At 41.8% G+C, this 12,582-nt stretch overlaps 1 protein-coding gene across 1 annotated transcript; it reads left to right on the top strand.

The window, feature by feature from the left end:
* The first annotated feature begins 6,190 nt into the window (after positions 1-6,190).
* Positions 6,191-11,748, top strand: LOC123106062 (transcription factor bHLH167). The gene is made up of 5 exons (XM_044528264.1): positions 6,191-6,355; positions 6,427-6,600; positions 9,331-9,723; positions 10,489-10,548; positions 11,352-11,748. Exons 1-5 carry the CDS (start codon positions 6,332-6,334, stop codon positions 11,574-11,576), a joined length of 876 nt encoding a protein of 291 aa, XP_044384199.1. The 5' UTR covers positions 6,191-6,331; the 3' UTR covers positions 11,577-11,748.
* The last annotated feature ends 834 nt before the right edge of the window (positions 11,749-12,582 follow it).

Raw genomic sequence — 12,582 nt, forward strand, 5'->3', positions numbered from 1 at the left:
GTCGTCCATGGCGGTCACCACATGCGGTAGGTGTTCGGACAAAGGCCATTGAGCTTATTTTTAAACGGCATGTCATTTTATTTAGAGTATGAAGGATGGCGTGGTACTCGACCATAGAGGATGAGTTGTTGTGTGATGCGTGGTTGGCCGTAACCGCGGGTTTCGTAGGCAGGAGCAGAGGGGGACCTTGTAGCGGCAGATTGCACCCTACGACATGCACATCATCCCTGATCGCAATGTGAGGTCGTTATCATATTGATGGTAAGCCATCCAAACCTCCGTCACCAAGTTTTGTGGCGCGGTTGATACGCTGGAGGCAAGGTGGTCATTGCGCACGACAGAGGAGGAAATCATAAGTTTTGCTTCTTCTTGCTCAACTTGTTGATTGATTGATTGATTGGTTTAATGTTGCTCTACACATTGTGTAGCCCGCATGCGTTGTGGTGATGTATCATAGAATAGAGGGACGACCATTCATGCGCATGGACTGTTGGATGAAACTGAAGGGGCAGTATGTGTGGGACGACATGATCCATTCATGAAAAACTTGTTGAACATTCGGTTGATCTCGTTGAATTTGAACTATTGTTGTACTAGACTTATTTGCATGCTAGTATGTATGGATGATTTGCTATTTTCTATCCGAACTTAGAGAGACGCCCTTACATATTTCTTGGGTTACAGTCAGAACAAAACATCTATTACTGAAGTCGATGGTATGGATGAATTGTAGTAAGGTTTTAATCCTCTTGGTCCAGATTGAAGGGAAATATAATTATGTGCAAAAAACTAAGATAAGTATAGTCAAACAGATTGCCTAAACAAATGATCATCCTCATGTACATTTCTTTAGAAACCAAAAGAGCAAGAGCACACTAAAATTAGCTAAGACAGTGTGGAATGAATAATTGGCATGTCAAAGAACACACACCAATCACCCTAGAAATCTGCACAACATGAAAGCTTTATTCAGTAATCTTACTTGCATTTATAGAAAACTTATAATTCCAAAATCCCTAAAATCAATAAGAAAGTTAACATTTGTAGTCATCTATTCAGCCCCCTCCCATAGTTGACAACAATGTGGCACCAACATATACTGCACCGCATGTTGCTGTCGGAATTAGTTGCATTATACATCAACGAGATTTGATTACATATAAGATGAACATCTGGACATATACTATGAGAACTCAAATTGGAAATAGATATGATTTATTGTATTTAATTATCATATGGTTGTAAAAAAAATGATATAAGTAACATGGTTGCAAGTGGCATGGTTTCATGGTGAGAGAAATATGTTAGTGGGGATCATCTATTTAGTTATACTAGAAGATAACCTGCATGTTGCCCCATGGACACTGCTGAAAACATGGAGTTTTAAGAAATGGATGATTAGGAAAATGATGTTAATAATTGTGCGATTAATTATGATGGTGTGTCCTGCAAAAAATATTATTTAGTAGGGTCTGATAGTGATTCATGATTTCTTGATGTGAAAGGGCCACATGCGTATACAAATAGATAGTGATTGGCATGTTGATGGTGTGGCAGATGTGCATCATTTGTTGATGCACAACTATCTAAGAATAGCCAATAAAATATATTACTTAAGAATAGATGACAGGATGTGGCACTAACAATAAAACAGTTTTGCCAAAGTGAGGGTGTATTTTTTTCGAAAAAGGGATTCCCCTACCTCTGCATCATCAGGATGCACATAACCATCTTTATTAAGCAAAAAGTAGTTCGAGTTGGCATACCATTTCTTACCAGATAATAAAATGGGTCAAATGAATGGGCAATGCCATATGCAATGCTCTGAATAACTATATGCATTATGGTAGGGGTCCCTGCCTAATTAAACTTGAAAGTGATGTGACATGGACTGTGCACACATCTGTTGCGGTATGAGGACTGTCTACACTGTGCCATAGTGCTGTTATGCACGCCATATGCTTGTGCCGAGTTAGCTGCACTGCCCCCATACAATTGCTATGACAAGTGGGCAACTGGTTGCGAAAACGACTTAAAGGTCTAGAGTGACATTTTAAGAATTGAATCAGCGTGTATTAGCAAAAAAGAGAGTTGCCTCAGGGCCTCATCAATCCAAAGGATTTTCACAGAAAATTTGAAGGATTAGAATCCTTGGCAAATTTTCCTATATTGGCCGTTTGATTTTTGTAGGATTGAATCCAATATGATTTATTCCTAGGGATTCCTTTGTACTACATTCCATAGGTATTTTAATATCCATTCTAACCACTTGGAAAGAATTCTTTGTTTTTCGATGCAATTAAACAAATCAAAATCCTGTAGGATTGCGGGTATTCGCAAAAAAAAATCTTGTAGGATTTAAAAGGACATGATTGCAATCCTACATCTTTTCTATTCCTACGTTTTTGGAATCCTCCGAATCAATGAGGCCCTAAACGTGCCCAAGGAGTTGTACCAGTGGCGGCTGCCATATGGTTTCGACCTGAGATCAGAGGACATCATGTCTCTGAGATTGATAAACGGTTATGTGAAGTAGTTGTGTGCTGATTTTATTACTTTTTTTATATTAGTATAATGCATTTTCATCCTGTCATGTCCTATATACATAAGTAGTTGATCCCACTACTTTATTTATCTCAAAATGTACACATGCCATCTCATCAACCAGTACTATTTTTATTTCTCTCAACATGCACACATGCCCACTTCATCAACCCTACCACTTTTATTTCTCTCAAAATGTATAAGAAAAACTACATATATTATATAAATATCTTATAACTGTATAATAATCAAATACAACTAATATTATGTATTTGTAGTCTTCATTCTCGTATTCAAATTCAGACAACCAAATCTCATCAAATTTGAAGTATATTGCAATAAATTTCCACAGCAACGCGAGGTATATCATCTAGTTTCTAGTAATTTTTACCAACAGGTACAAGCTAGAAAAATACTGGTAATTGTATTGTGTTCATGACCACATCAATGCATGATACAACATGAAAAATAGAGCGAATGTACTTGTTCCCAATGGTGTCTATTTCTAAACTGCTAATTGGTTATCACCTAAATTGATAAATATATGCTGTCTAGAAAAGCATGCAGTTAAACTTGTGTAACTTACCCGCGAAAAAAAAACTTGTGTAACTTGGCTATGAAAACGTTTAAGCTGTTCACATGGATAAGGTGACATATTTTTCAGTTTATTTTCATGGATAAAAGTTCCACAGCTTATATTTTTGTATAATTTTATGAACACATACCTAAAAAAATGCCGAGTCGAAGGTGTATGTTACCGGCGTGTCAATCCCCAAAATGACATGTGTATTTTCATTCAGTGAGAGTAAAAACAAGCAGAATTTGCTCCATTTCTTTCACTCCAAAAGTTATGTTTCGGTCCAACACAAAGAAAAATGACGATATGCCATGGAATCGAGAGAACAATGCACATAGTCAATAATATTGCTATCCGGTACTCCAAAACTTATCAATGCACCCAGACTCACCTAGAAGTTTCATTAATAAATGACAATAATGCAGGATGTAAGAACAACATGTATCTTCCATGTAAAAAAGTCTACAGTACTAATTTTAAAGACAAGTGGAAAACCAAAAGACAACTACAGTTCTGACTCACACGAGGTAGAGTGTCAATAGACAGGCCACGTGAAGCTTAAGTTATACTCCTACAAGTATTCAACTATAGTGTACAGTACCTGTTGGCCAATGAAATTGCTGGCCACATTCATCTCATCATCCTAGAATGGGATAAAAAGGAGAGAATAACAATGACTAAAACGAGTGGGGATCTGTAGCTTTCGTACTGGCTGGCTGTGGGCTCCGGGCGGTGGCCATTTTCTACCTAGATGTAGCATGTCGTTGGCTGGTTGTGTATAGCTCGATCTCGTCTATATGTAGCTAAGTCGATCGGAAAGCTACGTTTCCAAATGCCTCCTGGACCACGAAGAACCATAGCCAAGCCAGCTCACAAACTGAGATACGTACGTTGTAGCTAGATGGATGCTGATTTTGTTTGTACGCTACGCCTGTGGCCTGTCGACGGCGTACCGATCTGGACGGCATGCATGCATACACATGTGAGAAACATTATCCAGTACGTCCACACGTTTCCCTGTCTGATGTCTACATCTATCCGTGACATGTATATGGGCCATAGCTAGCTTCCAAAAGAAATCAATGCTCTTTTTCTTATCACAATAATTTATTTTTAAGTTTTTACCAAGAATCTGAAACGTATCATGGATAGGTATATTGGTAAGAAATGTTCACATCTATATTGGTAAGAAATGCACATAACCATCTAAGCGTATCAAGATTTGTTTTGAATATCAATTAGAACAGTCATATATGAGTTGTGTGCCATAAAAAATATACCATTCAGAATGAATTTAATGCTATATTATCTTATGACATATACTTAGTCCAACTGAGCTCAACGCCATAGTATATTTGCATTGACCTCCTTCGAGTGTGTCACTAACATTTTTGCAAACCCTTGTTTAGCCAATGCAGAAATGCCGCTCAGTGGAAATAAAAAAGAAGTCTTTTTTTACTGGCGATAAAAAGAGGGTCAAATAGTAGCAGATCTGTCTGCGTGGTAGGTGAGGTCCCTGCGTAATGGGCAGTGTTTGGCAAAGAGCGAGGTGGTGGTCTCCATTGCTTCTCGTGGAGCTAGCTGCCTGCTCCACGGTCAGAAGATGATGAACTGTGGGCTGCTTCTCTGAAATTTCACAGGAAACAGTTCAATTATATTACAACAACATAGCAAAATAAATCTTTGTAGAGCACCGGAGTTATTTCTCTTTCTCGGAGTGAAGTAATGTGAGAGCCAGAAATATTTTTCTATTCTCTGCATCCCGGAATATAGGTAGGTACTGCTTTTTGTGCGGCCGGTTCCCATTCCACTTACTGCATTTTATGCTCATAAAATGTTGCAGCTTTTTTCTTGTGGGAAGGGGACCTGCACTCAATAATGTTCATGTATGGCCCATGACCGATAACTATGTGCTTGTCTTTAAACGATGGATCCAAATATACGCTGCTGTCACTTTGTCACCACATTGAATGTTTGTGTAACAGCAACATGTGCCCAGTTAGCACGTTTATACTATGTTGCTAGTATAACAGCAACAACATAGTGGCCAATTCCGTTGATATTTCTTGGAGTAGGATGAGTGTCGACTTGGAAGCACGGGGGCACTGGAGCACTTCATTTTAAAAACCTCAAAACGGTATTTTTGAAGTTTTAATAATAATATATTGTAACAGAAATATGTATGGATGTTCTCCATATAGTTGTTAATTTTTGTCCAATAATAAAATATACAGATTTGCTAATTCTCATCTAATCCTACACTACTTGATTAACCAAACAGAAAAAAAATATCCCTACGAATCTCCGTGTAAAAATCCAATGGTCTACAAGTTAGATGAACATATTTATTTCTTGTCTACATGAGAGCTAGACACAGCATAAAATATATATAACCTGCACAAAAAGACAAAAAAGGTTAAAAACTATTCTGAAGTTTTTTTTGCATCTCACATACAAACCATGGAACTTCATAGATATATACTCTCTCTGTAACTTAATATAAGACGTTTTTGACATTATGATACTGTCAAAAAAATATCTTATATTAAATAACCGAGGGGGTAATACACATCTCTATATGCATATATAGAAAAAAAATTCAAAATTGCAAACCAACATATGATTGGATAGTTAGAAGGATAGTGGTATTCCAGCCCATTAGGATTCAAGATCTAAACTAGGTATTGATGCTCGCATTTTCTTGAATTTATTCCAGGTCTTCCGGCGATGTGCATTAAGTGGGAGAAGACGTCCCCGTCGACTACGAAGGCGTTTATGGCGACTTACGTCAATCTCAAGCTAATGTGCCGGCTCAGTGTCTCGGGGGTGCTCATAGGCCGGGGTATAGGGTGGGCATGTGTCTGTTCATAGATGTGAGCATATGTATGAGCGTCTGCGTGTACTGCGTTACAAAAATCAGAATTTTATGAACAATAAAAAAATTGAACTTAAAAATGGGGCTCAAAGTGCCGGTGCTCCAAAGTGACTTTCCGGTGACGTACTGCATTGTATTGCACTATTGTGACCACAGATACCTCAGTTACACATTTTAATTAAAACTAGTTACGTGTGCGGTGCCCTTATATATACCTTATATATAGTAGCATGTTTCCCATACTCCCATAGGCCGGCCGGCCCTTAGCCATCTACTGGTCCTTCGTCCTCCATCTCATCATTTTCCTCCCTCCGGAATTCTTCGTCTCCTACTCCATGAATGCCTGCGCTCTGAACTCGGTATCTTCCTTTTCTTCTTCATACCCGTTAAGACCGGCTCCATGCTGATCTCTACCTTGTGAGCTATATAGATGGAGGTGAAGGCGAAGCCGGCGAGGGGCGGGAAGAGGAGCAGAGCGAGCGGCGGCACCACGGTGGTGCTGCTGGAGAAAAAGGAGTCGGAGAAGGAGAGGAGGAAGCGCATGAAAGCCCTCTGTGAGAAGCTCGCATCCCTTATCCCAAGAGAACACTGCTGCTCCAGCACTGTAAGAACACGTACGCCTCTTCTCATTGCATGCCTGAGCAGCGTGATTGCCAGCTTTTTCACTCCATGTTTATCTTGTGATATCGTCTCGAAAAGGCATGATCTTTATTTGGAATATTTTACTACTAATGGATTTTTTTTCGAAAAAGATGGATTACACACCCCGGGTCATGGAGTGACGCACATGGCCCTACCTTATCTAACTCAATGTTCTACATCATCCAACCGAAGAAAACGACATAAGCGCCTGGCAGGGCGGTCATAGTAAAAAAGGAAAAAAGCAACATCAACAAAAAAGTAACAAGGAAATATGAATCCTCTTACCTCAGAAATCCTATTACTAGAATGCCAACCATATAATGATTGAATAAAATCCGAGTGACCATCTCCTATCAGTTGCACCCGGCGACGGTGAACGCCTAGCTCTCCTCCCAGCTCAGGAAGGACCATGTATGGAGCCAATTAATAGCTTTGAAAATGACATGTAAAAGATTTGAATTTTCAATTGGGTTAAAAAGTTAGAACACAATTATTGCGGCAACTCTCCATAGCCAAAAGTAAAGCACAAACTTTAACATTAATCTGAGCCTTAATGCTAGGATGAATACACTCCAACTAGTACCCAAACGTATTCAAACTACCTGTAGGTGGAGATAGATTAAAGACGACATGAACATTACACCGTAATAACTTGACAAAGAAGGCATTGAAGGAAAATATGATGAATCAGTTCTTCATTGCCACAAAAACAACATTTTGTGCAACCTTGTCACTCACGCTTCTTGAGGTTATTCTTAGTTAAGATCATTTTTCTATCAAACCTTTCCAAAATGGCGAATCAACGGGTTTGGCTTGACCCGAGACAAGGATTTTGAGTGGAGATACTTATTTATCAACAACTCCTGCCAGACCCCATCCTCAGTAAGTAACTTGAGCAACGATATGCTGAGCAGACACTTATTTTTTATTTTGAGATCCTCCAGACCAAGACCACCTTGGTCTATAGATATGCAAATAACACTGCATCTCGTTAGGCAATATTTTCTTTTGTTTTCATCAGATTGCAAGAAAAATCTAGATCTATAGAGGTCAAGTCATTTCCTAACCGCTTTGGTACCCCAAAGATGGACAACATGAACATTTTTTTTCCGAGAATGACGGGGGGGGGGGGGGGACCCCACCGTTTGTTATATTACTCGAAGGACTCGGCAGTCATACAGTGTTTTTATCGAAAAGATAAAAGCAACAAGATAAAGGAAGACAACAGGGGGGAGGGAGTGGCTCATCTATGCTAAGCACAAGCAAGGAGCAAGGCGCGAACGACCATCAGCTGGTGGCGCTCATGGTCACGGAAGCGCCTACTCCAGATAAGGAGGTCATCGGAAGCCTTCTGAAGAACTGACCTCGCGTCACACTGTTGGCGGTTGAAGACCACGTCGTTCCGTGCCTTCCAAACCTGCCAGAGGAGAACAAACAGCCCGTCTCTCCAACACGAGCGAGAGACAGACTCAGGGGGAGCAGAGGAGAGAGCCTCGCCAACACAACATAGGGAGCCCATGCTGAGCCGCCCCCAGACCTCGGCAGCGCGCGTACAGATGATGAAGAGGTGGTCAATGGTCTCATCAGCGCCACAAGACTCGCATGACGGGGTGGGGGAGCAACTTTTGGCGTGGAGGTTCACCCGCGTGCTAAGGCGCCCGCCGGTGAGGAGACGCGCGAACACCTTGATCTTCGAGGGGAGGCGGGAGGCCCAAATCTCGGAGGAGGTGAGGTCGGTGCAGCCGTGCAGAGAGAGCACCCGGTACACTGCACGTGAGGAGAACCGCGTCTCTGGGCCCCAGGCCATGATCCGGCGATCCGCCCTAGGGTAGAGATGGACGGAGCGGAGCACCACCCGGACCGCCTCCAGCTCCGCTGCGGCCACAGCGGACAGCCGCGGCTGAAGCGAGATGCCGTCCCGAAGGACACCCGCGACGGTGGCGTTAGGCCGTGTCGAGTGGGAGAAGAGAGCCTCGAACTGGAAGCACGGCGCACATCCGGGGAGCCACCTGTCCTGCCAGAAAGAAGTAGTGCAGCCATCCCCGAGCTCCACGCGGGTGACCGACCTGTACATCGGCAGACCCATGTCGACGATGCTCTGGAGAAAAGACGGAGACGACGTGGAATCACCGATGTCGCCGCGGGAGCAGCGGAGGAACCACTGCTTCCAAGGCGGAGACTCCGGGAGGTGAAGCTTGTGGACGAAGTTGAGAAGCAAGCACATGTTTTGCCGTCGAAGGTCGCGGATCCCGAAGCCACCTTCCTGCACATCAACACACACCTTATCCCAAGCAATTAGACAGCGAGCACCCGAGCAAGTATCCTTGCCGGTCCAAAAAAAAGCACGACGCCTACGATCGATTTGCTCAACCACACCAGGAGGGAGAAGAAAGGAGCACATAAAGTACGTGGGGAGGTTACTAACCAAGAAGTCAAGTCTTTTCCTAACTGCTTTAGGTACCACATAACGTTGAAGAAACCCCACAATTGGTCTTTTGTTAGATGATTCTGTAATCCAAAAGGTTTTATTATGTGTGATTGTGCATCATGATGCAAAGACCGGTAAAAATAGAACTCTTCCATTATCTAAAATATAATGTTGTTTGAGCGAAGTAAATCATGTCAAGAAATAAAAATTGTAAATTCTTCCACATAATGTTTCCATATTGTTGTTCCTTAAATGTGTGTGTAGGATACAATGACCCAACTAGGCAGCCTGGATGTTGGGGCGTCATACATCAAGAAGCTGAAGGAGAGGGTCGATGAGCTACAACATAGGAGGAGCTCTGTGCAGGCCTTGGATACCTTAAAAGGAGATACTAGCATCCCAACGCCCACTACCACGACTACCACAAGCAGTGGTGCAGGGTCGCCAGAGGAAGAGAAAGCTTGGGAGGCATCGGAACCGGTGTTGCAGGTGCGGCAACACGATGATTCAAGCATGGAGGTGAGACTGATATGCTGCATGGAGAGGCCGATCAAGCTCCATGAGGTAATCACCATCCATGAGGAAGAAGGTGCTGAGATCATCAACGCCAATCACTCGGTTGCTGGCCACAAAATGTTCTATACTATACACTCTCGGGTATGTATACATAGGTTCAGCCTTTTGCTTTTGCAACTAGCAAATATATCTACGTTGCAAAATGTATGGCACACAACAGTCTTAAGGATTCAAGTTTTCAACAATAATTAATTACACCTATAAAATATAGTTTATATTATATGGAAATCGTATCACTAGATTCGTATTCAAAAGCACCTGATTCTGAATGAAACGATTTTTGTGCCAAAAGCAGTCTTCCTTTTTGGAACTTTGCATCAGTAGCCTTATAAAAATATTTGACCATAATTTATTGAGAGGTACCCATTTGTTTCTAGTGTAATATTAAACTGAATAGCGACATATATATACAAGTAAAATGCACATCGTAAGAGAAAAAGATGAGAGCGGTGCATCCATGTACCCATAGGTCAAAATGGGAACCATAGATTCCTCCCAAAAAATTTCTCAAAAGCTGTGGAGCTATAACAAGAGACCCAAAAAAAGTTTTTTGTTTTGGGGGGGGGGGGGGGGGGGGGGGATCTCTAGTGGAGAAGTTTGATAACAACTTAGATGTACACACGTACCATACACATCTTAATATGTTTTCTTTTTAGTACATGTTTCTTTCTTTTTCGTCCCTCTCTACTGTCTAGATTGTCTAGCAAATTTAATTATATGCGACTGCAAATGTCTCTTTTGTATTGCGTGATGGAGGACTGGTTACTATCCAAATATCTAACATTGATCTATTCTTGCCTCAAAGTCCAGTTAATTAATTGCATAAATTTCTTCTACAATATGCAGGCCTTCAGCTCGAGAATTGGCATAGATGTTTTAAGGGTATCTGAACGACTGGGAGCACTGGTATGATAGTAAATGGATTTATGCAAAATATATAAACAACTATATAAAATGATTATCCCACGGATGGTACATAGAAGTCTAGAGATTAATCGACCAAGTAGGGGATGGAAACACCTTAACTAGCCAGTAATTCATGTCTAAGCTTGGCTAAAAAGAGAACAATAAATTCAAAAAAAGAGTTAAAAATTCAAATGATTCTAGAGTTTATGGCATGGAAGATGCTCATGTGCAGAATGAGCATGCACATTTTGAGGTGTTTGGACATTCGAGGACCTCTAGATAAAAAAGTACACATAGTGTTCTTTTTCAAAGTTTCTTTCAGAGCCATTTTTTTCTTTTTAGCCACATCCTCCTATAATGTCCAAACACCATGAATTTTTGCATGCACATCACACATTCGAGCATATCGGATGCCAAGTTTTATTAGATTTTTTTGAATGTTTTTGTAATTTTATTTGAATTTGATGTTCACGCCTAGGTGCATCACCGAATCACGACACTCTTAATTAGTTCTGCACCTGGGCACCGAATGGCCGCATTCTTAATTAGCTAGTTATAGTCTTATCCATGTTAATTTCACAACATGATCGATGTATGACAAAGATGTTGATTGATCTTTGATCAATAGTCACCTAGTATAAATTTATGTTAACATGTTTTGGGTTGTCATAGTTTGTTGTATGTTGTTAATTGAGATAAAGTTTAAAAGTGTTCTATCTTATCCCACCCTCCTAGATGTAGTGTTGTATAAACCGAACATTTTTTTGAAAATGCTTGTCTTGTTTGGTCATCTAAATGTGCAGCTCCGACTTTCTTCGCACGAAAATCAGGCACCGTCGTGCATGCGCAGCAATCAGGTCCTCAGGTACACTGATGGGACCAATGCGACTCCCAAGGAGCTCGTCAGCAACAACGATGTAGGTGTAACTAATAAGGTGCCAAATCCCGAGTGTGAGTCTTGGGCTAAGCAAGACCAAGTGATGTGGAGTTCCCTGCTTACGTCAATATCAACAGACTTGCTCGAGTAGGTGCGGGCTGTGTCAACCATGGTTGCGCGCTGGTCTACCTTTGGGTGCATGTTCTATTCTCATCCATGTAATTAGCAAATATGAGGAAGAATGTCTCTCGGTAAATGACTACTTAACAAAGTAAAGGAACTCGTCGAACTATGGCCATGCTACTATCTCCTCTCGCCAAAGACGACATGGTCTCCTATGTTTTGTGTTACAATCCCCCGTTGCCATTGATCACAACTCAAACAAACCCGATATCCCTTGGTGAGTTGTATTATCGCCTACTTTCTTTTCAAATCATGTTGGAGCAGCAATACCTCTCCTTCTAGGGCAACTCTTCAAGCAACTTTATTCCACCTGGGTGTGGTGGCGGCGAAACATGTCATAAATCATCAAACCCCAATAGGGAATATCTAAGAGATGCACTTTCACAATGTTGCAAGCTCCAAATTGATCTAAGCATTATATATTTATTAAGGTGAGTTGTTAAGATAAAGAATTGTAAACATGTTGTATATTAGCTCATCGTCCTAGAATTTCCGCTACCCTCTCCGCCCTCCCACAGCTACACGTCGGGTTGCGAGAAGTTGTTATTTGTGTGCAGGTGTTGTTTACGTTTTGTTGCTTGGTTCTTCTACTGGTTCGATAACCTTGGTTTCACATCTAAGGGAAATACCTACCGCCGTTGTGATGCATCATCCCTTCCTCTTTGGAGAAATACCGACATAGCTTCAAGCGACATCAAAAGGAATTTCTGGCGCCGTTGCCGGGGAAGAACTTCAACATATACCAGCGATGCAACTGTCGGCCGGCTTGTAGGCGACCATTTCCTGCGTGTTCAACAGCTCTATGCATGTGGTTGCTTGCGGTTGAGGCGGCCGCGACGCGCGCGCTCTGCTCTCGCGTCCCTCCAGGTGCTCTGCCCTCGTCCCTCCACGCGCGTTGCCAGTGTTTGGGGCCGACGCACGATAACACACGTTCGTATGTATGCGGTTGCGCCGGGCGCGGCGCGACGATGCAG

Source organism: Triticum aestivum, chromosome 5A (assembly GCF_018294505.1).
Source record: "Triticum aestivum cultivar Chinese Spring chromosome 5A, IWGSC CS RefSeq v2.1, whole genome shotgun sequence".
In the NCBI taxonomy this organism is placed as follows: domain Eukaryota; kingdom Viridiplantae; phylum Streptophyta; class Magnoliopsida; order Poales; family Poaceae; genus Triticum; species Triticum aestivum.

What these genes read in the sequence shown, in the direction of transcription:
- LOC123106062 (XM_044528264.1), top strand. Translation starts at nt 6,332, where the DNA reads ATGAATGCCTGCGCTCTGAACTCG. An exon ending in ATGCCTGCGCTCTGAACTCG is followed by an intron (nt 6,356 to 6,426) that starts GTATCTTCCTTT and finishes TGAGCTATATAG; the next exon opens with ATGGAGGTGAAGGCGAAGCC. An exon ending in CTGAACGACTGGGAGCACTG is followed by an intron (nt 10,549 to 11,351) that starts GTATGATAGTAA and finishes CTAAATGTGCAG; the next exon opens with CTCCGACTTTCTTCGCACGA.